This window comes from Aegilops tauschii, chromosome 4 (genome assembly GCF_002575655.3).
Source record: "Aegilops tauschii subsp. strangulata cultivar AL8/78 chromosome 4, Aet v6.0, whole genome shotgun sequence".
NCBI classification, from domain to species: Eukaryota; Viridiplantae; Streptophyta; class Magnoliopsida; order Poales; family Poaceae; genus Aegilops; species Aegilops tauschii.
In genome coordinates, this window is record NC_053038.3 from 315,202,171 (window position 1) to 315,227,488 (window position 25,318).

Below are 25,318 nucleotides of genomic sequence, written 5' to 3' on the forward strand. Positions count from 1 at the left end.
ACCCCCCGGGGAAGTGTTGGGCCAACATGGGCCTAAGGGAGAGAGAGAGGGAAGCCCGCGGGAGGTGGCCGCTGTTGGGAATCGTAGCATAATTTAAAAATTTCCTACGCTCACCAAGATGCATCTATGGAGTCTACTAGCAACGAGGGGAAAGGAGTGCATCTACATACCCTTGTAGATCGCGAGCGGAAGCGTTCCAATGAACGTGGATGACGGAGTCGTACTCGTCGTGATCCAAATCACCGATGACCGAGTGCCGAACGGACGGCACCTCCGCGTTCAACACACGTACGGTGCAGCGACGTCTCCTCCTTCTTGATCCAGCAAGGGGAAAGGAGAGGTTGACGGAGATCCAACAGCACGACGGCGTGGTGGTGGATGTAGCGGTTCTCCGGCAGGGCTTCGCCGAGCTTCTGCGAGAGAGAGAGAGAGGTGTTGCAGGGGAGGAGGGAGGCGCCCAAGGCTGTCGGTTGCTGCCCTCCCTCCCCCCCTTTATATAGGCCCCCTGGGGGGCGCCGGCCCTGGAGATGAGATCCAAAGGGGGGGGCGGCGGCCAAGTGCGGGGGAAGGGGTGCCTTGCCCCCCAAGGCAAGGGGGAAGCTCCCCCCCTAGGGTTCCCAACCCTAGGCGCATGGGGGGGCCCAAGGGGGGCGCCCCAGCCCACTAAGGGCTGGTTCCCTTCCACTTTCAACCCACGGGGCCCTCCGGGATAGGTGGCCCCACCCGGTGGACCCCCGGGACCCTTCCGGTGGTCCCGGTACAATACCGGTAACCCCCGAAACTTTCCCGGTGGCCGAAACTTGACTTCCTATATATAATTCTTCACCTCCGGACCATTCCGGAACCTCTCGTGACATCCGGGATCTCATCCGGGACTCCGAACAACTTTCGGGTTTCCGCATACATATATCTCTACAACCCTAGCGTCACCGAACCTTAAGTGTGTAGACCCTACGGGTTCGGGAGACATGCAGACATGACCGAGACGCCTCTCCGGTCAATAACCAACAGCGGGATCTGGATACCCATGTTGGCTCCCACATGTTCCACGATGATCTCATCGGATGAACCACGGTGTCGAGGATTCAATCAATCCGTATGCAATTCCCTTTGTCAATCGGTATGTTACTTGCCCGAGATTCGATCGTCGGTATCCCAATACCTTGTTCAATCTCGTTACCGGCAAGTCTCTTTACTCGTACCGCAATGCATGATCCCGTGACTAACGCCTTAGTCACATTGAGCTCATTATGATGATGCATTACCGAGTGGGCCCAGAGATACCTCTCCGTCACACGGAGTGACAAATCCCAGTCTCGATCCGTGCCAACCCAACAGACACTTTCGGAGATACCCGTAATGCACCTTTATAGTCACCCAGTTACGTTGTGACGTTTGGCACACCCAAAGCACTCCTACGGTATCCAGGAGTTGCACGATCTCATGGTCTAAGGAAAAGATACTTGACATTGGAAAAGCTCTAGCAAACGAAACTACACGATCTTTTATGCTATGCTTAGGATTGGGTCTTGTCCATCACATCATTCTCCTAATGATGTGATCCCGTTATCAATGACATCCAATGTCCATAGTCAGGAAACCATGACTATCTGTTGATCAACGAGCTAGTCAACTAGAGGCTTACTAGGGACACGTTGTGGTCTATGTATTCACACATGTATTACGATTTCCGGACAATACAATTATAGCATGAACAATAGACGATTATCATGAACAAAGAAATATAATAATAACCTTTTATTATTGCCTCTAGGGCATATTTCCAACAGTCTCCCACTTGCACTAGAGTCAATAATCTAGTTACATTGTGATGAATCGAACACCCATTGCGTCCTGGTGTTGATCATGTTTTGCCCTAGGGAGAGGTTTAGTCAACGGATCTGCTACATTCAGGTCCGTGTGTACTTTACAAATATCTATGTCTCCATTTTGAACACTTTCACGAATGGAGTTGAAGCGACGCTTGATATGCCTGGTCTTCCTGTGAAACCTGGGCTCCTTCGCAAGGGCAATAGCTCCAGTGTTGTCACAGAAGAGAGTCATTGGGACTGACGCATTGGGAATCACCCCTAGGTCGGTAATGAACTCCTTCATCCAGACTGCTTCCTGTGCTGCCTCCGAGGCTGCCATGTACTCCGCTTCACATGTAGATCCCGCCACGATGCTTTGCTTGCAACTGCACCAGCTTACTGCTCCTCCATTCAAAATATACACATATCTGGTTTGTGACTTCGAGTCATCCAGATCTGTGTCGAAGCTAGCGTTGACGTAACCCTTTACGACGAGCTCTTCGTCACCTCCATAAACGAGAAACATATCCTTAGTCCTCTTCAGGTACTTCAGGATATTCTTGACCGCTGTCCAGTGTTCCTTGCCGGGATTACTTTGGTACCTTCTTACCAAACTTACGGCAAGGTTTACATCAGGTCTGGTACACAGCATGGCATACATAATAGACCCTATGGCCGAGGCATAGGGGATGACACTCATCTCTTCTATATCTTCTGCCGTGGTCGGGCATTGAGCCGTTCTCAACTGCACACCTTGCAATACAGGCAAGAACCCCTTCTTGGACTGATCCATATTGAACTTCTTCAATATCTTGTCAAGGTATGTACTCTGTGAAAGACCAATGAGGCGTCTTGATCTATCTCTATAGATCTTGATGCCTAATATATAAGCAGCTTCTCCAAGGTCCTTCATTGAAAAACACTTATTCAAATAGGCCTTTATACTTTCCAAGAATTCTATATCATTTCCCATCAATAGTATGTCATCCACATATAATATGAGAAATGCTACAGAGCTCCCACTCACTTTCTTGTAAACACAGGCTTCTCCATAAGTCTGTGTAAACCCAAACGCTTTGATCATCTCATCAAAGCGAATGTTCCAACTCCGAGATGCTTGCACCAGCCCATAGATTGAGCGCTGGAGCTTGCATACTTTGTTAGCATTCTTAGGATCGACAAAACCTTCCGGCTGCATCATATACAACTCTTCCTTAAGGAAGCCGTTAAGGAATGCCGTTTTGACGTCCATCTGCCATATCTCATAATCATAGTATGCGGCAATTGCTAACATGATTCGGACGGACTTCAGCTTCGCTACGGGTGAGAAAGTCTCATCGTAGTCAACCCCTTGAACTTGTCGATAACCCTTAGCGACAAGTCGAGCTTTGTAGATAGTCACATTACCATCTGCATCCATCTTCTTCTTAAAGATCCATTTGTTTTCTATGGCTCGCCGCTCATCGGGCAAGTCAGTCAAAGTCCATACTTTGTTTTCATACATGGATTATATCTCGGATTTCATGGCTTCTAGCCATTTGTCGGATTCCGGGCCCGCCATCGCTTCTTCATAGTTCGAAGGTTCACCGTTGTCTAACAACATGATTTCCAGGACAGGGTTGCCATACCACTCTGGTGCGGAACGTGTCCTTGTGGACCTACGAAGTTCAGTAACTTGATCCGAAGCTTCATGATCATCATCATTAACTTCCTCCCCAGTCGGTGTAGGCACCACAGGAACATTTTCCCGCGCCGCGCTACTTTCCGGTTCGGAAGGGGTGACTATCACCTCATCAAGTTCCACTTTCCTCCCACTCAATTCTTTCGAGAGAAACTCCTTCTCCAGAAAGGACCCGTTCTTGGCAACGAAGATCTTGCCTTCGGATCTGAGGTAGAAGGTGTACCCAATAGTTTCCTTAGGGTATCCTATGAAGACGCATTTTTCCGATTTGGGTTCGAGCTTTTCAGGTTGAAGTTTCTTGACATAAGCATCGCATCCCCAAACTTTTAGAAACGACAGCTTAGGTTTCTTCCCAAACCATAATTCATACGGTGTCGTCTCAACGGATTTAGACGGAGCCCTATTTAAAGTGAATGCGGCAGTCTCTAAAGCATAACCCCAAAATGAGAGCGGTAAATCGGTAAGAGACATCATAGATCGCACCATATCCAACAGAGTGCGATTACGACGTTCGGACACACCATTTCTCTGAGGTGTTCCAGGCGGCGTGAGTTGTGAAACTATTCCACATTTCCTTAAGTGTGCACCAAACTCGTGACTTAAATATTCTCCACCACGATCTGATCATAGGAATTTTATCCTCCTCTCACGTTGATTCTCAACCTCACTCTGAAATTCTTTGAACTTTTCAAAGGTTTCAGACTTGTGTTTCATCAGGTAGACATATCCATATCTACTTAAATCATTAGTGAGAGTGAGAACATAACGATATCCTCCGCGAGCCTCAACACTCATTGGACCACACACATCGGTATGTATGATTTCCAATAAGTTGGTTGCTCGCTCCATTGTTCCGGAGAACGGAGTCTTGGTCATCTTACCCATGAGGCATGGTTCGCACGTGTCAAATGATTCGTAATGAAGAGACTCCAAAAGTCCATCCGCATGGAGCTTCTTCATGCGCTTGACACCAATGTGACCAAGGCGGCAGTGCCACAAGTATGTGGGACTATCGTTATCAACTTTACATCTTTTGGTATTCACACTATGAACATGTGTAACATCACGTTCGAGATTCATGAAAAATAAACCATTGACCAGCGGGGCATGACCATAAAACATATCTCTCAAATAAATAGAACAACCATTATTCTCGGATTTAAATGAGTAGCCATCTCGAATTAAACGAGATCCAGATAGAATGTTCATGCTCAAAGCTGGCACTAAATAACAATTATTGAGGTTTAAAACTAATCCCGTGGGTAGATGCAGAGGTAGCGTGCCGACGGCGATCACATCGACCTTGGAACCATTCCCGACGTGCATCGTCACCTCGTCCTTTGCCAGTCTCCGTTTATTCCGTAGTTCCTGCTTTGAGTTACAAATATGAGCATCCGCACCGGTATTAAATACCCAGGAGCTACTACGAGTACTGGTAAGGTACACATCAATTACTTGTACATCACATATACCTTGGGTGTTGCCGGCCTTCTTCTTGTCCGCTAAGTATTTGGGGAATTCCGCTTCCAGTGACCACTTCCCTTGCAATAAAAGCACTCAGTCTCAGGCTTGGGTCCATTCCTTGACTTCTTCCCAGTAACTGGTTTACCGGGCGCGGCAACTCCCTTGCCGTCCTTCTTGAAGTTCTTCTTACCCTTGCCCTTCTTGAACTTAGTGGTTTTATTCACCATCAACACTTGATGTTCTTTTCTGATCTCCCCTTCCGCTGATTTCAGCATTGAATATACCTCGGGAATGGTCTTTTCCATCCCCTGCATATTGTAGTTCATCACAAAGCTCTTATAGCTTGGTGGAAGCGACTGGAGGATTCTGTCAATGATCGCGTCATCCGGGAGATTAACTCCCAGCTGAGACAAGCGGTTGTGCAACCCAGACATTCTGAGTATGTGCTCACTAACAGAACTATTCTCCTCCATTTTACAGCTGAAGAACTTGTCGGAGACATCATATCTCTCGACCCGGGCATGAGCTTGAAAAACCAGTTTCAGCTCCTCGAACATCTCATATGCTCCATGTTTCTCAAAACGCTTTTGGAGACCCGGTTCTAGGCTGTAAAGCATGCCGCACTGAACGAGGGAGTAATCATCAGCACGCTGCTACCAAGCGTTCATAACGTCTTGGTTCTCAGGGATTGGTGCTTCACCTAGCGGTGCTTCTAAGACATAATCTTTCTTGGCTACTATGAGGATGATCCTCAGGTTCCGGACCCAGTCCGTATAGTTGCTGCCATCATCTTTCAGCTTGGTTTTCTCTAGGAACGCGTTGAAATTGAGGACAACGTTGGCCATTTGATCTACAAGACATAGTGTAAAGATTTTAGACTAAGTTCATGATAATTAAGTTCATCTAATCAAATTTTTAATGAACTCCCACTCAGATAGACATCCCTCTAGCCATCTAAGTGAAACATGATCCGAATTCAACTAGGCCGTGTCCGATCATCACGTGAGACGGACTAGTCAAGATCGGTGAACATCTCCATGTTGATCGTATCTTCTATACGACTCATGCTCGACCTTTCGGTCCTCCGTGTTCCGAGGCCATGTCTGTACATGCTAGGCTCGTCAAGTCAACCTAAGTGTATTGCGTGTGTTCCGAGGCCATGTCTGTACATGCTAGGCTCGTCAACACCCGTTGTATTCGAACGTTAGAATCTATCACACCCGATCATCACGTGGTGCTTCGAAACAACGAACCTTCGCAACGGTGCACAGTTAGGGTGAACACTTTCTTGAAATTATTATAAGGGATCATCTTACTTACTACCGTCGTTCTAAGCAAATAAGATGCAAAAACATGATAAACATCACATGCAATCAAATAGTAACATGATATGGCCAATATCATTATGCTCCTTTGATCTCCATCTTCGGGGCACCATGATCATCTTCGTCACCGGCATGACACCATGATCTCCATCATCATGATCTCCATCATTGTGTCTTCATGAAGTCGTCACGCCAACGATTACTTCTACTTCTATGGCTAACGCGTTTAGCAACAAAGTAAAGTAATTTACATGGCGTTATTCAATGACACGCAGGTCATGCAAAATAATAAAGACAACTCCTATGGCTCCTGCCGGTTGTCATAATCATCGACATGCAAGTCGTGATTCCTATTACAAGAATATGATCAATCTCATACATCACATATATCATTCATCACATCTTCTGGCCATATCACATCACATAGCACTTGCTGCAAAAACAAGTTAGACGTCCTCTAATTGTTGTTGCAAGTTTTTACGTGGTTTGTAGGTTTCTAGCAAGAACGTTTTCTTACCTACGTATGACCACAACGTGATTTGCCAATTTCTATTTACCCTTCATAAGGACCCTTTTCATCGAATCCGTTCCGACTAAAGTAGGAGAGACAGACACCCGCTAGCCACCTTATGCAACTAGTGCATGTCAGTCGGTGGAACCTGTCTCACGTAGGAGTACGTGTAAGGTCGGTCCGGGCCGCTTCATCCTACAATGCCGCCGAAACAAGAAATGACTAGTAGCGGCAAGAAGAATTGGCAAACTCAACGCCCACAACTGCTTTGTGTTCTACTCGTGCATAGTAACTACGCATAGGCCTGGCTCATGATGCCACTGTTGGGAATCGTAGCATAATTTAAAATTTTCCTACGCTCACCAAGATGCATCTATGGAGTCTACTAGCAACGAGGGGAAAGGAGTGCATCTACATACCCTTGTAGATCGCGAGCGGAAGCGTTCCAATGAACGTGGATGACGGAGTCGTACTCGCCGTGATCCAAATCACCGATGACCGAGTGCCGAACGGACGGCACCTCCGCGTTCAACACACGTACGGTGCAGCGATGTCTCCTCCTTCTTGATCCAGCAAGGGTAAAGGAGAGGTTGACGGAGATCCAACAGCACGACGGCGTGGTGGTGGATGTAGCGGTTCTCCGGCAGGGCTTCGCCGAGCTTCTGCGAGAGAGAGAGAGGTGTTGCAGGGGAGGAGGGAGGCGCCCAAGGTTGTCGGTTGCTGCCCTCCCTCCCCCCCCCTTTATATAGGCCCCCTGGGGGGGCGCCGGCCCTGGAGATGAGATCCAAACGGGGGGCGGCGGCCAAGTGGGGGGGAAGGGGTGCCTTGCCCCCCAAGGCAAGGGGGAAGCTCCCCCCCTAGGGTTCCCAACCCTAGGCGCATGGGGGGAGGCCCAAGGGGGGCGCCCCAGCCCACTAAGGGCTGGTTCCCTTCCACTTTCAGCCCACGGGGCCCTCCGGGATAGGTGGCCCCACCCAGTGGACCCCCGGGACCCTTCCGGTGGTCCCGGTAACCCCCGAAACTTTCCCGGTGGCCGAAACTTGACTTCCTATATATAATTCTTCACCTCCGGACCATTCCGGAACCTCTCGTGACGTCCGGGATCTCCTCCGGGACTCCGAACAACTTTCGGGTTTCCGCATACATATATCTCTACAACCCTAGCGTCACCGAACCTTAAGTGTGTAGACCCTACGGGTTCGGGAGACATGCAGACATGACCGAGACGCCTCTTCGGTCAATAACCAACAGCGGGATCTGGATACCCATGTTGGCTCCCACATGTTCCACGATGATCTCATCGGATGAACCACGGTGTCGAGGATTCAATCAATCCGTATGCAATTCCCTTTGTCAATCGGTATGTTACTTGCCCGAGATTCGATCGTCGGTATCCCAATACCTCGTTCAATCTCGTTACCGGCAAGTCTCTTTACTTGTACCGCAATGCATGATCCCGTGACTAACGCCTTAGTCACATTGAGCTCATTATGATGATGCATTACCGAGTGGGCCCAGAGATACCTCTCCGTCACACGGAGTGACAAATCCCAGTCTCGATCCGTGCCAACCCAACAGACACTTTCGGAGATACCCGTAATGCACCTTTATAGTCACCCAGTTACGTTGTGACGTTTGGCACACCCAAAGCACTCCTACGGTATCCGGGAGTTGCACGATCTCATGGTCTAAGGAAAAGATACTTGACATTGGAAAAGCTCTAGCAAACGAAACTACACGATCTTTTATGCTATGCTTAGGATTGGGTCTTGTCCATCACATCATTCTCCTAATGATGTGATCCCGTTATCAATGACATCCAATGTCCATAGTCAGGAAACCATGACTATCTGTTGATCAACGAGCTAGTCAACTAGAGGCTTACTAGGGACACGTTGTGGTCTATGTATTCACACATGTATTACGATTTCCGGACAATACAATTATAGCATGAACAATAGACGATTATCATGAACAAAGAAATATAATAATAACCTTTTATTATTGCCTCTAGGGCATATTTCCAACAGCCGCGCACCCCCCTCCTAGGGAGTCCGAATAGGACAAGGAGGAGGGGGCGGCGCCCCCTTCCCTTTCCCTCTCCCTCTCCTTCCTTTTTCCCTCCGGTGGAGAAAGGAAAAAGGGGGGTCGAATCCTACGTGGACTAGGAGTCCAAGTAGGACTCCCCCCATGGCGCGCCCCTGCTGGCCGTCGGCCTCTCTCCTCCCCTCCTTTATATACGTGGACAGGGGGCATCCCAAAGACACACCAAGATTTCTCTTAGCCATGTGCGGTGCCCCCTCCACCGTTTACTCCTCCGGTCATAGCGTCGTAGTTCTTAGGCGAAGCCCTGCGCGAATCACATCACCATCACCGTCACCGCGCCGTCGTGCTGACGGAACTCTCCCTCGACCCTCTACTGGATCAAGAGTTCGAGGGACGTCATCGAGCTGAACGTGTGCCGAACACGGAGGTGCCGTACGTTCGGTACTTGGATCGGTTGGATCGTGAAGATGTTCGACTACATCAACCGCATTAACATAACGCTTCCGCTTTCGGTCTACGAGGGTACGTGGACACACTCTCCCTTCTCGTTGCTATGCATCTCCTAGATAGATCTTGCGTGATCGTAGGATTTTTTTTGAAATTTCATGCTACGTTCCCCAACACCCTCCGTGTGACCTCTGATCCATTACTTCCAGCCGTGCTTGGACCCCTACCGAGGGATCTGACGGTATTTCGCTCTGTCACTTGGTGGGCCAGGCACGGGTAGCACGGCTCTATAGAGGAGCGTGGAGCGGCGAGGTGTCTTCGGATTCACGGCGACAACTAGCGGTGTTGTCACGCCTGGGGTGACGGAGGCGCGCGTGGGCTCGGCGCTGGAGCTGGCGAGCTGGGTGGTGCACGAATCTGGCGCGGATGTGCGCGTTCATCGCCGCCACACGGGCGTGCTGCTCGGGCCTCGACACAGACTAGGGGCGGCTCGATTGCTCGCGGGTGTGATCAGTGACGTCCCTGTGGAAGTTGGTGGTGCGCTCTATGGCCTTGGTGTGTAGGTGCGCCGTGGATCTGGAGGGGGGGTGTGCGATGTGGTGGTGGTCGGTGGCTAGGTGTGCAACGAGAGGGCGAGCGCTGGTGCGAAGGTGAAGTCGCCAAGAGGGGTGACGCGCGGACTGGCCCAGTTGTGTTGGCGCTCATCGGCGAACGTGGAATGTTCCGGCTTCGACGTCTGCCAACTGCAGCGGGAGGCAACGGTTGTGGGCAAGCTTCTGTGGCTTGTGGGCTCTCCTAAGGACTGGTGGAGGTGGCCAGTGCAACGGCCTAGAGAGAAGGTGCTCAGATCCATCCGGATTTGGCCGTGGTGGCTCGACAGAGGACTTGGTGATGCATGCTACGCGGGGCTCGTGAGGTTGACCCGGGCGAAAGCTTGTCTCGGCTTGTCCGGAGCTAGCAATGTCGACGCTTTCGAGCACCGTTTCCATCTTGGTGGCATCGCCGAGGTACTCCTCGCCCCAACCTGTGTAGCTTCGCGTGAAACCCTAGATCCATGTGACCGGATGGTGACAATGCTTTGGCATTGTATCCCCTCTCGGGGGCTTCATCTTTGGATAGGCATCGGCAAGCGGGACCGATGGAAGATGGCGGTGTTGGCATCATGGCTTCTGTGGGAACGATGATGGGAATGCGCGATGTCGGAGACGCGGCAATGGTTGCGGTAGTCGGCTCCTCTCCGGCGTGTTCGTGGGATTACCTCGAGTTGTTTTGTTGCGGTGAAGTCGGGGCTGCGGTGGTGAGGTCTTGTTGGCAACGATGACATGTAGCCCCGGAGAGGGGATACAATGCCAAAGCATACGCTACCCTCCATGGTCTGTTCGGTGGAGAGGTCTGTTCGGTGGTCTTTCACGATGCCAACCTTGCATAGTTCTCCTTCGAAGCTAGTGTTAAGAGTCGGAGCTACGCTACCCTCGGCGTGGGTGGCTGAGTTTGGCAGGAGCCTTCTTTTATTTCCACATAAACTCTACGGTGAGGGTCGATGTTCATCTTCAACGAAGTCGGAGTCGCTTGCTCGGAGATTAGGATGACGATGAAGCCGGTGTGCGATCTTAACGAGACCCTCTATGTGAGGTGTGTGTGGGGTATTATGTGTGTGCCGCTCAGCAGTTTGTGATGGTTTTCGCCCGGTTTTTTGTTAATTAACTGGGCAACTCTCTTCTGCTTAATTAATGGACGAGTCAAATCTTTTGCCTCCATTTAAAAAATAATAATGAGTCCTGCTTTCAAAACTTTCCTCCCCTAACAAAATGTCTCTCCACGTCGCCGAAGCACCCGCAGGGCAGCGAGCCCGTAAAATGTTCCCAGCCGAAAAGTATTGTCCTCGAAGGCCTCTAGCACATAAACTCTCTGGCTTGTCCAATCTCCAAGCCCGCTTTGCTAACATAGCGTCATTGAACAACTGTAAATCTTTGAAACCCATCCGACCTCTAACCAAGGCTGCCAAGCGTAAATCTTTGAAGCCCATCCCAGCTCTAACCAAGGCTGCTAGTGCATACCTCACTTATTAGGGCCCACGCCTCATAAAGAGGTTTATTTCTCTATTATGCCGACAAGCAGGGCCTACATGTCCTCCCAAACAGCCCATCCGACCTCTAACCAAGGCTGGCAACCGTAAATCTTTGAAGCCCATCCCACCTCTAACCAAAGGCTGCCAGTGCATACCTCACTTATTAGGACCCACACCACATAGAGAGGTTTATTTCTCTACTAATATGCTGACAAGCAGGGCCTACATGTCCTCCCAAACAGCCCATCCGACCTCTAACCAAGGCCGGCAACCGTAAATCTTTGAAGCCCATCCCACCTTTAACCAAGGCTGCTAGTGCATACCTCACTTATCAGGACCCACACCTTGTAGAGAGGTTTATTTCTATTATGCTGACAAGCAGGGCCTGCATGTCCTCCCAAACAATGTAGGCAGCGCATACCGGAGGAGGCATCATATTTGCACGTTGAGGCAAGTTCAAGCAACAGAAACTAGCATTTTGTAACTTAAGCTACCAAAGTGACCATCGAGTACAAGTTTAGGTACTCCCAGTTTATTTACCTCCTTTATTTTGTTGTCGTGGTGAGTCTCAAAGCTGCAGAGACTCATGCATAACATGCTTACATATATACTAGCAAATATGCCCGTGCGTTGCATCGGAAAAAAAAAATCCCTCATACACACATCCGACGACATGAGCAAATCGCTTAAAATCTTTCACGATTCTGCACGACAAGCTACAAGCAACATGATAAGTAGTGTTACACAAAACCATAAAGGTGGGATGATTTTTAAAGTGTACTCAAGGTGTTTCTAATTTATTAAACAAAAATATCTACCTAGTTATCGGTATCTGTTTACACTTTTGTTGTCGTTCCTCTTTAGTGATGCTCGACAAATATTACATTATGATGAAAATGGCGAAGTACGTTTTAGTACACAACAATAACTTGTGCATAAGAGCATTGTTTTTGTCTGTAACTGTCATATGTACTCAATTTAAATGGTGTCGGAACATATATAATAGGCATTTTCAAAATTAAAGAAGGTATTAATTAAGATTGCATTGTAAACCTAATTTTATAAATGATTAACATGCATGATAATAGTATATTTAAAATCTACACATAATTTAAATGGTGTAGGACATATATAATAGGCATTTTTAAAATACCCCATATAAAGAAGGTATTAATTAAGGTTGCATTGTAAACCTAATTTTAGAAATGATTATCATGCACAATAATAGCATATTTGAAATCTACACATTTCTCTAAGGAATTTTCATATATATTATGTTAGATTTTAAGTTAGGACTTGAAAGATATGAATACTCTAAAAAGTATTTGAATATAACCGATAAAAAATTAAATAAAAAGAAAAGAAAAATAGGCCAAGCTGGGATCAAACCTGGATCTCTCAAGTGGAGGCGTGGGGCTCAAGCCAATGGGCTATTTACATGGTTGTGCTAAATAAGCGGGTCGCCTGGTAATAAACTAAAATACAGTGCATGAACTTATGAATCATTTTTCACTCACTTATAAGTGGCATAATGGGTAATTTGTCGACCTTTAAAAGGTAATTTCCGTGATGTACCGCCAGAAGCAATAGTCCCTTTATTATTAGGTACAGACATGTACAACGCCTCAAAATTTTGGATGTCTGTGTGATGTACTGTCTTCCTAGCCATGATCAAGTTCAATAATGTACTGCATGCAACAATATATAGCCACAACAAGGGGCCATACACAATTTATCACCAGACACTGACACATCATAAGTAACCCTTCTGTCTGAGCCCCTTTCCCCCATAGCAGAGTCAGTTATATCTCACGGCAAATCAAATGCAGAAGCTCTATTATTTGTCCAGCATTGTGTAAGACGGTAGGTCCTTGACCGCCAATACATCCTCTAAAACCAGTTCACGCTCCAACTGAGTCCTTGTGGATTTCATCACCTCCTGGCGCAACCAAACAGTAATGCAGCTGATTACAGATTTAATGGTACAATTAAAATCAGGATTAGCCTACACGGAATGCAAAAAAAGCTTACATTGAACTCCATATATGAAGCACGTTTCACGAGCCACTGGGCATCGAGCATCCGAAAGGCTACACAATAGAGGTGATCAAACGCATTTTCATCTCGTCCGAGTAGTTCCAGGAAACGGATTCCTGACTTTGAAGATGGAACAGCTGCGAAAAAGTGAGAAGCGCAAAAACCAGGGATTAGGAACAATACCATTACAGAGCATTGCCAATGTTGGCAATTTCACTGGTTCTAGGAAATCTTAGCATCGACTCTAGTACTAGAATCAGGTTCTAAGTGAGTTGACTATGTGGGGCCCAAGTTGGCTCAATATTGAGAGGATGATAGATGATAAAAGAATATAATATCTGACATGTGGGCCCAAAAGTAGGTGCTACGAAAAAGTTAACACTGGAGAAATTTTGGTTTTCTTCGGACCAAGTTCTAGCAATTTTCTTAGAACCAATGAAATTGTACATGCTCTTACTTGATTGCAGATCCAACATCTGGATCAGCATGAATGAAATGTTGATACCAGCAACTGCAAAAGGGTACTCCCAATCTGCTCTTTGACCTTGCACTTTGTTCAGAAGCATTTGAAAGGATGCCTGATACAGAACAGATGTAATGATCAGACAAAACTAGGACTAGGAGTATGTAATAACAGAGATATGACCAGCAGTTTTAATTCTAGGTCTTTACTGGGTAGTTCCTAGCGAAAAAGATGAGGTTCTCCAATGATATGTATCCACCACCCCTGCATGGAGACTATTTGTATTAGATGGCTTTATCAATTGAGTAAACAACACCAGATGCGCAGCCTGGTACTTAAGAGTCAAGACTATTCAAAGGAGACCTGAAATCTGTTGATGGATCAGTGCCTTGCCAACCCATCTCCTTCCACGATTCTGATTTTAGAGGAGGAATCTCGCGACTTGGGTAAGCTAACTTCCACAGTTGTTTCAAGGCGTCCTAAAAAGAATAATGCCGATCAGTTGCTTTGCTTCCATGAGAGCATGCCCAGTGGAAAAACAATAATAATAATAGAGGGGCATGTCCGAGCTTTCCAAACGGATTGTACGTACTTGGTGCTCAATACGGGAACCATCAAAAGGGATTTTCAATCTGCGTCTTAAATTGTCCAATCTTTCTTCCTGTAAAACAGAAGTTCAGAACTTAAATAATTCTAAGGGCCTGTTTTATCCAACTTTCGTCCACATGTTACCTGCAAAGGACTAAGATATACTGGATTGCTGGTTTCGTTATCCGAAGAAAAGGGAAACAACCTACCAAAAATTGACCCGGAGCTTACAATAATATTTGCTGCAACAAATAGCAAAAAGGACAGAAGAATATCAATATTATCACAGAATTAAGATCATGGCTAGGAAGACAGTACATCAATAGCCAGAAGAAATTCATCTAGAACAAAAGCTCATCGACTTCCAAGATAGAGCATTGCTACATCAGTACATTGTTTACATGACTTGATACAATCAAAGATATGTCATGGATTTGAAAATCGGAAATATTACTTCTAATTTTCATGATAGCTACCGGCCTGCCCATTTACACAAAGTAATCAGTGAATCTATATTTGGCAAAGATGAATAATAGTTTAATTCGCATACCAAGTGCTAGAAAATCATCAAACTAGAAGACGATATAACAGTCCATTAATGTCAAGCATTACAAAGTGTATAGATAAATGCGTGGAGCAGTACCTAACCACTGTGCCCACTGCGCAATCAAATTTGAGAAAAGAAACGACCAGTGTAATTGTTCCTTTTTCCTGTCATCATCATCCCGCAAGTCTTGCCTTCTGGGGTCATATACCTTCCGGAGGTAAGGAAATTTGTCAATAGTCTGCATTCACCTCAAGGTTGGAAGAACTTATGAAATTATGTCTAGAAAATTACTAACTTCCGATCCGCCACCGTCATAACTAGACTTCCCTAGTAGAGGTTCATCCAGGGAATCTACATGGGATATGTCAACATGTTCATTCCTCCTTCCATCAACATCTGCGTGATGGAGCCGCCGCCTCAGATTGCTCGCTGACATGAAGTACTATGCCAGAAAAAGAGTCAGAACAACAAGAAAGACAGAAACAAAATCAACATCTTAGTTGTGCACTGAAGCACGAATATATTCATACAGCACACAAAGTATTATCTGGAACAATTCACTTGTAAAATGCAGGTTCTCTAAAGTAAAAAAGGAAAAAGAAAGAGACGAACCTAAAGTGCCCCTTAAATGCAGACTCAAAAGAAAATCGCAATCCTTCTACAACACCATCGAAATATTCAGAGTGCCTTCAGAACCCTAATCCCACCAAATTATACTCCCCCATCGATCCCCACAGGTTCATCCGCCTAACTTCAAAACCTAACGCCTTTTTCACGATTTCGAAAAACTCCGGGAAGCATGCGCATACCTTCCGCTGGAATATAGCAGATTACGAGTTGACAAGGGGAAAGCAACCGAGCTCACGTACCGAGGGGTCCTGGTCCTGGTTGATTCCGGGATCCGGTGATTGGGAGGACGACGAATGAGGGAAGAAGAAGTCTGCCTTGCGTTGGGGGAGGGGATTGATTCTGACTCGAAGCTTTAAGAAGAAGCGGGGAGGGGACTTCGATCCAAAGCACTGACTAGACAGCTGGGGAAGGAACTCAGCTGCGGGAAGGATCCTTCGATCCAAAGCACTGACTCGACAAAATAGTACTGTAAATCTTGCCGTGCTGCTACCTAACGGCGAAGCATCCACCGTTGCTTTTACCTAACAGCGAAGCATTCACTTATAAAATGCAAATTTCACTCGTTATATAGAGAAGAGTCGTGCGTTGCAACGGAAGAAAAAATAACACGTACTTTTAACCCAATAATCATGACTCAAGAACTTAATAGGTTCACGTCATTTATTTCATATGGCAACAGCTGACCTCGGTGCTCACACAACCTTCAGACTACCGGGGCCATGGCCCGGGACGTGGCCGGCTGATACTTCGTTGGCTGTAGCTACAAAATCACTATTTGGCACTGTACCAATGTTGTTGGCCCGGGACGTGGCTTCAGTATGGCTATTGGTCAGTCCTAAGTCATTGTCCTCTCTCTCTCTCCGAATAAGATGATAAATATGTTGTTTCCCTCGCATAGTATTTTCAGAGGTGTTCATGTGTGGTTATTGATGTTTTCTTTCCGCTCAATCTGGTTTTAATGGGTGTTTATTTAAAAGTTGGATCGCCGCGATACGAAAGATAGACCGTGCACTATAGATTCAGTTTGCGCCAAAAACAATATTTTGGAAATATTTAACAGCTAAAAATAATATCATATTTCGATTCTACATATTTTTCTAATAAAATTTCATACATAGCATGTTAAAATCAGAGTTACCATTTAAAAGATATGGATAATTTTGTTTTAGATAAGTTACATTCGGCAGGACTAGGGGTGTTACCTCCCCCGGAGGGCCCCGAACCTGGGTACGTCTCGTGCCACACACCAACGCGTGCCAATCTCGCCTCCGGAACCGACCAACGTCCTCATGTAGCCCCTCACTTTAAGCCAACCCATGGCATCTGCCGTGAGATCACCACGACAGTTGGCGCCCACCGTGGGGCTACTCGTGGCGTCGGCCGGAGTCATGTTCTGGACGAGGCCCTTCACCAGCTCCGGCGAGCACATCATGCATGGCGTGGTTCTCGCGCTCAGCGCGGGCACCGCCGGCCTCGCGGTCAGCTCCGTCATCCCCTTCTGCGCGTTCCGCGTCTCCATCGCGCTCGTCCCCAACACCTTCCCTGGCAAGGTGTACGACGTCACCGACTCGCCCGTCCCCATCGGCTGTGCTATCTCCAGCGACATCGAGGACCTTTGCACTCATGTGGAGATGCTGGTCACCGGCTCCAGTGACACCACCTCGCACGCCAAGGCCCAGGCCGCTGCGGATGCCACAGCTTGCGCTGGCAGGTCTAACCCGCTACGCGCTGTGATACATAGCCTATGCACCCCCATCGTCCCTGACGTCGACCCATCCGCGGCGGCTCAGCTCAACGAGGAGCGCCGGTGCCTGCTGGACGAGGCCACGACGCTTGTTGCGGAGCGACGCCGGGTGGAGTCCGCTCGGCGTGAATACGACGCCGTCCATGGCTTCACGCCAACCTACCCCGAGCCCAGCCGGAGAGCCGAGGTGCGTCGCCGCGGCAATGCTATTGGTCGCGCACTCGGCGCAAACCCGCCCGTCTACGACACCCCCGTCAAGAACATGCGTGTTGCGGAGGCGGCCATGGCAGACCTCGAGTTCCTGAAGGGCGAGGAGCGGCTCCTGCGGCAGCAGAGCATCCGGAGCTCCTCGCCACGGCAAATGAGAACCAAAGGTGTTTTAACCCGGCCCAGCCCACTGCCTCTACCTCGCGCAACCCGAAGAACCCGGACGATCCACCCCGGCACACGCTGCAGGCTTCTTCCCCGCACCCCGACGACAGTCAGTCCGGCACGCGCCGAGGGAGCCGAGGTTGGCGTAACCGCGCCCTGACGACCGGTGACAACCTGTACGACGAGTCGGCCGTAGGTAACCAGCGCTAGCCGGACGCCCCTGAAGCCGACCCTACGCACGCGCGGCACCAGCCAGCACGACCCCTCGCGCTCCCTGGGCCAGCCGGCTCGGGCCTCAGCCCGCCTACGACGACAATGATGCCCGCCACTGCATCGAGCAGCTGGCCCGTTGCCTCGAGGTGGAGGACGAGAGCTCGATCGGGCTAGCCTGTTTCGGTCCACGCGTCAAGGGGGCGAACGAGTCCGCTCGCGAGTACCTCACGCGTTGGACCGAGTTGCGCAACAGCGCGAGGGGGTCCATGAGGTGCAGGCCATCCAGTACTTCATCGATGGGTGCCAGGACGGCACCATGCTCAAGCACAAGCTTGTGCGCTCCGAGCCGGCCACCATGACCGTGCTCATGGCCATGGCGGACAAGTACACCACGGTCGACTCCACCATGAAAGTCCCAGTCCATCTGGATGAAGCCAGAAAGGATCTACCGCCTTCTCCCGCCACCCCACGACCGGCTGGCGACGACGACCGACGCCAGCAGGACAACAACAACAAGCGCAAGGGCGAGCAGCCGGCTCCCCGATACGACAACCGTCTCATCGCCATCGCTGAGGAAGCCCAGCCGGTCGAGCAAGCCGGCACCCGGCGCCAGCAGACCGACAAGACTGTCTGGCTGCCCAGCCCCGGCTTTGAGCAGATGCTTGATGCCCCTACAGGCTCCACAGTGGCGCGAAGCCATCCATGCACCCGCTCTGGCAGTGCACCTTCACCCAGCGCTTGATGAAGGTCAACTTGCTGCCGCCTCCACCCCCTCCACCAGCGGATGCGGGTCAGCCGCTGCCGCCTCCTCCGTCGCCTCCCCCAGTAGCCGGTGCGATGCGCGATGAGGCATTCCCCAACCCGAATGCGTGTTATGTCGACTTCACTAGTGAGGGCGGTGATAAGCATAGCAAGCGCCGCCACCAGGCCGAGGTGAACGTGTGGTTTCCCCCATCCCTCAGTACATGCGTTGGTCCGACCGCCCAGTCAGCTGCACTCGGGAGGACCACCCGGCCGTCATGCCCAAGCCGGGCGGCTACGCTCTCGTCCTCGACCCCACCATAGTCGCCGAAAGGCGCATGATACGTCTCCAACGTATCTATAATTTATGAAGTATTCATGCCATGTTTAAAGCAATTTTATATGGTTTTGGTATGATTTGATTCGAACTAACTCGGACTGACGATGTTTTCAGCTGAACTACCGTGGTGTCATTTTTTGTGCAGAAATAAAAGTTCTCAGAATGGGCTGAAAATTTACGGTGATTTTTTATGGACCAAAAGAGACCCCCGAAGCACAAGAGCTGGGCCAGGAAGTGGACGAGGAAGCCACAAGCCTGGGGGGCGCCCCCGAGATTGTGGGCCTCTCATGCACCTCCTTGACGTGAGACCGACGCCAAAAATTCCTATAAATACCAAAACCCCGAAAAGAACCCTAGATCGGAAGTTCTGCCGCCGCAAGCCTCTGTAGCCCCGAAAAACCAATTGGGAGCCTGTTCCGGCACCCTGCCGGAGGGGGAAACCATCACCAAAGACCATCTTCATCATCCCGGCGGCCACCATGACGAGGAGGGAGTAGTTCACCCTCGAGGCTGATGCTATGTACCAGTAGCTATGTGTTTCATCTCTCTCTCTCTCGTGTTCTTGATTTGGCATGATCTTGATGTACCGCGAGCTTTGTTACTATAGTTGGATCATATGGTGTTTCTCCCTCTCTATCTTCTTGTGATGAATTGAGTTTTACCTCTGAGGTTTCGCTATTATCGGATTGAATACTTTTATGGATTTGAGAACACTTGATGTATGTCTTGTGTGGGATACCCGTGGTGACAATGGGGTGTTCTATTGATTCACTTGATGTATGTTTTGGCACTCAACTCACAGATTTCCGAGGTGACATTGGGGTAATCTATGCATAGGGGTTGATGCACGTTTTCATCCTTGTTTCTTCGGTAGAAATCTTCGGGCACTCTTTGAGGTTCTTTGTGTTGGATTGAATATTACGAATCTGAAGTTGTTTGATGCATATCGTATAATTGACCCACGGATACTTGTGGTGACATTGGAGTATCTAGGTGACATTAGGGTTGATTGATGTGTATCATATGGTGTTATTTTAGTACGAACTTTAGGGACGTTTGTGACACTTATAGGAATAGCTCAAAAGATTGATCAGAAAGAATAACTTTGAGGTGGTTTCGTACCCTACAAGCAATTTCACCTTATGTTCTGCGCGATAGGAACTTTGGAGTGACTCTTTGTCGCACATTGAGGGATTTCCATATGATTTAATTATGTTATAATTGTTGAGAGACTTTGCACTAGTGAAAGTATGAACCCTAGGCCTTGTTTACAAGCATAGCAATACCGTTTTTGCTCACTTTTGTTACTTGCTACCTTGCTGTTTTTATATTTTCAAATTACAAAAACCTATATCTACTATCCATATTACACTTGTATCACCGTCTCTTTGCCAAACTAGTGCACCTATACAATTTACCATTGTATTGGGTGTGCTGGGGACACAAGAGACTCTTTGTTATTTGGTTGCTGGGTTGTTTGAGAGAGACCATCTTCATCCTACGCCTCCCATGGATTGATAAACTTTAGGTCATCCGCTTGAGGGAAAATTGCTACTGTACTACAAAACTCTGCGCTTGGAGGCCCAACAAGAGTCTACAAGAAGAAGGTTGCATAGTAGACATCAGCGCACCCGCCGCTTTTCGCGTGTGCTCATCAACGACGGCAGCAACATCAACATCCTCTACCACGTCGCCATGGCCAAGCTCGGCATCAAGGCCTAGCAGCTGCAGCCGGCTCGGACGGTGTTCCACAGCATCATGTCAAGTCTCTCCTACTCCCGATCGGCTAGATCCGGCTTGACGTCCTATTCAGCATCAGCGACCACTTCCGGCGTGAGCCCATTTGGTTCGAGGTGGTGGACCTATCCAACCCCTACCACGCACTGCTGGGCCGGCCTGTGCTGGCCAAGTTCTTGGCACTTCCCCACTACGCCTACCTGAAGATGAAGTTGCCGGGTGTGCCAAGGGCCTCATCACCGTCGTCCGCGACTAAAAGAAGTCCCTGGAGTGCGTCAGGGCCGGCTCCAAGTTGGCCGAGTCGCTGGTCATCGTCAAGGAGAGGCGCCAGCTCAACCAGATCATGGCGCTGGCTGGCGAGCTGAAAGGATCGAAAAGAGGTGTCTAGAGGGGGGGTGATTAGACCCTCAACAAATAAAAGTAGCAGTTTTTAAGTTCTTTAAGTTAAGGTGGAGTTTTAGCACAAGTTTAAACATTCGCAATACATTTCAAGCAAGCATGGCAAGAGTATATGAGCAGCGGAAAGTAAAGCACGCAAGTTGCAAGAAAGTAAAGGGATGGGATTGGAGTGTGCAAACACAATTGGAGACACGGAGATTTTTGGCGTGGTTCCGATAGGTGGTGCTATCATACATCCACGTTGGTGGAGACTTCAACCCACGAAGGGTAACAGTTGCGCAAGTCCACGGAGGGCTCCACCCACGAAGGGTCTACGAAGAAGCAACCTTGTCTATTCCACCATGGCCATCGCCCACGAAGGACTTGCTTCACTTGAGTAGATCTTCACAATGTAGGCGATCTCCTTGCCCTTACAAACTCCTTGGTTCAACTCCACAATCTTGACGGAGGCTCCCAAGTGACACCTAACCAATCTAGGAGACACCACTCTCCAAAAGGTAATATATGGTGTGTTGATGATGAACCCCTTGCTCTTGTGCTTCAAATGATCGTCTCCCCAACACTCAACTCTCTCTCACAGATTTGGATATGGTGGAAAGATGATTTGAGTGGAAAGCAACTTGGGGAAGGCTAGAGATCAAGATTCTTGTGGTTGGATTGGAATATCTTGGTCTCAACACATGAGTAGGTGGTTCTCTCTCAAAAAATGAATGCTGGAAGTGTAGGCACGTTCTGATGGCTCTCTCCACGAATGGAGAATGGGTGGAGGGGTATATATAGCCTCCACACAAAATCTAGCCGTTACACACAATTTACTAAACTCGGGGGGACCGAATAGTGAAACTCGGTCAGATCGATATGGTTCAAAATGTGAATGTAGAGTTTTCGGTGGGACCGACATGATCAAATCGGTGAGACCGATGTGCTAGGGTTAGGGCAAAACCTCAACTAGGTTTGACCGATTACACAAACTCGGTGAGACCGATTTTGGTAATAAGCAAATAAAGAGTTGGTCAAGCAAACTCGGTGGGACCGATTGCATATCTCGATGGGACCGAAATAATTGCAATAGACAACAGAGAGTTTGCAAGCCCATGACCGAGATCCCATCGGTGAGACCGAATTGATTAGGGTTTCTGGCAGTGGCTATGTCAAGTAAACTCGGTGGCACCGGATAGATCAAATCGGTGGGGCCGAGTTTGACTTTAGGTTTAGGACAAATGTGGAAATGAGAAAGTGGTTGAGGGCTTTGGAGCATATCACTAAGCACTTTGAGCAAGCGAGCCATTAAGCAACACCCCATCCCTTTTTAATAGTATTGGCTTTTTCTATGGACTCAATGTGATCTTGGACCACTAAAATGAAAATGAAGAGTCTTGAGCTTTTGCCAATCTTTGTCCTTAGCATCGTGAAGGGGTTCCACATCCTCTTGTCCATGCCACGCCTTTGTTGAACTTTCTGAAATATACTAGATGAAAATATTAGTCCAACAAGAGATATGTTGACATTAATTACCAAAATCACCCAGGGAGCACTTGTGCTTTCAATCTCCCCCTTTTTGGTAATTGATGACAACATACATCAAAGCTTTATATAAAGATATGAAGAATAACAAGTAATGCTTTGGAAGTACATGTAACATGCATATGCTCCCCCTACATTTATGAAATCATGTAAATATAGAATATAAGATTAAGTGAATGCATAAGAATGTCAGAGCAAGCAATGAGTTACATGTATCTTGGCTATATGCATTAGAGCAAATGATGTAACTACAGGGAATATACCTCCATGTGGACCATGTTCATGAGTCCTTCTTGCAAACAATATGTGTATCAGCAAGAGATCCTTATTGACATGAGTGTGATGCATATACTTACCTTGTGGTCTTGAGCTGGCTTTGGGAGAGATGAACCTGAGTAAACAAGGTTAGATAACACACGAACACCTACTAGACAAAGGAAGTTGAGAAAACCACAAGAGTACTAAGATTGGGATGACATGCGGAGAGTGAGTACTCGGTACTCTATTTGGATATAGACATGTCCCCAAAGAGTAAAGATATGCAATGAATTCGAAGATTTCCTTCCCTTAAATGTCTTTCTCCCCCTGAATCTTATATTGGATAATGGGAGAAGATAGGGTAAAAGAAAATCAGAGCAAAACAATCATAACAAACATAACACATACTAACATGTCTTTCCCCTCTTGAAGACATGTGACTTCTCTCCTCTATGGATGATAAGCATCTAGAGAATCTTAAGGTGTGCATTCTCTCTTATGTGATAAGCTTTGATGTGCTCTCTCTCCCCCTTTGACATCAATTTCCAAGAAGGGATCTTATGGAGCATGAGTCAAGTAGTTTTGGTCCTTGAGTCACATTACAAAGCAACATGTAATATAAGATGCTGGTAGAGGACAAGAATCATTGAGTGGAGCTGGAACAAATATGCAGGATGCAAATGGCAAAGTGTTTTCTCAGTATTGAAATCGGTAACACCGAGTCTTTTGCTTCGGTGGCACCGAGGTGTTTCGGTTTAGCCGAAGGAAACAAATCGGTGAGGCCGAATTCAACACAGAGAGAAAACAATTGTCATCTCAGCTCACTTAGGCAAACAAGATCTCACAAAGATTTGCAAGGAATTAACTGAAAGATTTGCAATGAATTGGATGCAGGGAATGCAGAACATAACAGAGAAAAGAACAGAAATCTAGATGAAGTTTTTTTTGAAAAGGGGAACAAACATGCAAGAGACAAATGCAAGAACACAGAAAAACACTAGAGAACTTCATCTAGAATTGGTCGGCGACAAAGTCACATATGTTAGAGTATATTGACCGAGGAGTCAAGTGAGAACACTTGATCGTAGGTCATACTCATCGTTTAAGCTCAAAATGGGGTTGCCATTTTTTGTTTAAGCATTTTGATGTATTCACATCTTGTTGAGCTGCTTTGACCCATGTCTTGGGGTAAAAGCTTCTCTAAGATGGAATGACATACCTTGGGTGGTGGTGTTGATCTTGGTCATGTAGTTGAACTTGTCTAGGATGCTCAAGGTTGATGTAGCTCATCAATGAGTTGGGAGCACCACTTGTAGTTTGAGTTCATCTACCTACGTGGGTTAGTCTTGCAAGGAAGAGCACTTGTGTATCCAAAGTGACAATCATAAAATTTGATATATAGGAATTGTCAAAGGATATGTTGAAACGATTTACGCTTCCTTGTCTTCAACCACTGATTTGTAGAAACTTGGTGATGTAGGGATTGCTCAAGATGTGAGTGAGCTGCAATCTCATAGATTTAGATTCATCCAAGTACCTACAAGGGTTAGATAGCATGCAAGGGTACACATATAGATCCAAGACATATGATCATCATCATAAGAGAAATATCATGGATTAGTCAAAGGCTCATGCCTTGCATGTACCCAAATGGAGTTTCTACTCCAAGTTTGAAGCATCAATGATGTTCAATTCACCTCTCAAACAGCAAAATACTTTCTCATCAAGCGGTTTGGTGAATATATCCGCCAGTTGCTTATCGGTACGAACTTGCTTAAGATCAATATCTCCTTTAGCAACATGATCTCGAATGAAATGATGACGAACTTCAATATGCTTAGTTCGAGAATGTTGCACGTGATTGTGAGCAATTTTAATAGCACTTTCATTATCACAAAGCAATGGAACATGTTTCACATATATGCCATAATCTTTAAGAGTTTGGGTCATCCAAAGTAATTGAGCACAACATGAACCGGCGGCAATGTATTCCGCTTCGGCGGTGGATAAGGATACCGAGTTTTGTTTCTTGGAGGACCAAGACACAAGATATCTACCAAGAGATTGACATGTACCCGAAGTGGAATTTCTATGAACCTTGTCACCAGCATAGTCTGAGTCGGAGTAGCCAACAAGATCAAAAGAGGACCTCTTAGGATACCAAATGCCAAAATATGGTGTATGAATTAAGTATCTCACTATCCTTTTCACGGCCTTAAGGTGACATTCTTTGGGGGCCGCTTGATATCGTGCACACATGCACACACTTAGCATAATATCGGGACGGGAGGCACATAGATATAACAATGAACCAATCATAGAGCGGTAAACCTTTTGGTCAACCGGTTTGCCATCCTTAGTTAAGTCAAGAT

At 47.5% G+C, this 25,318-nt stretch overlaps 1 protein-coding gene across 1 annotated transcript; it reads right to left on the reverse strand.

The window, feature by feature from the left end:
• Positions 1–12,925: 12,925 nt before the first annotated feature.
• LOC109783911 (uncharacterized) lies at positions 12,926–16,254 on the reverse strand. Its single transcript, XM_020342495.4, has 10 exons — positions 15,858–16,254; positions 15,284–15,430; positions 15,085–15,196; positions 14,586–14,683; positions 14,446–14,514; positions 14,217–14,332; positions 14,063–14,117; positions 13,848–13,968; positions 13,385–13,527; positions 12,926–13,292 (listed from the first exon to the last, which is right to left on the reverse strand). Exons 2-10 carry the CDS (start codon positions 15,422–15,424, stop codon positions 13,191–13,193), a joined length of 957 nt encoding a protein of 318 aa, XP_020198084.3. The 5' UTR covers positions 15,425–15,430; positions 15,858–16,254; the 3' UTR covers positions 12,926–13,190.
• Between the last annotated feature and the right edge of the window lie 9,064 nt (positions 16,255–25,318).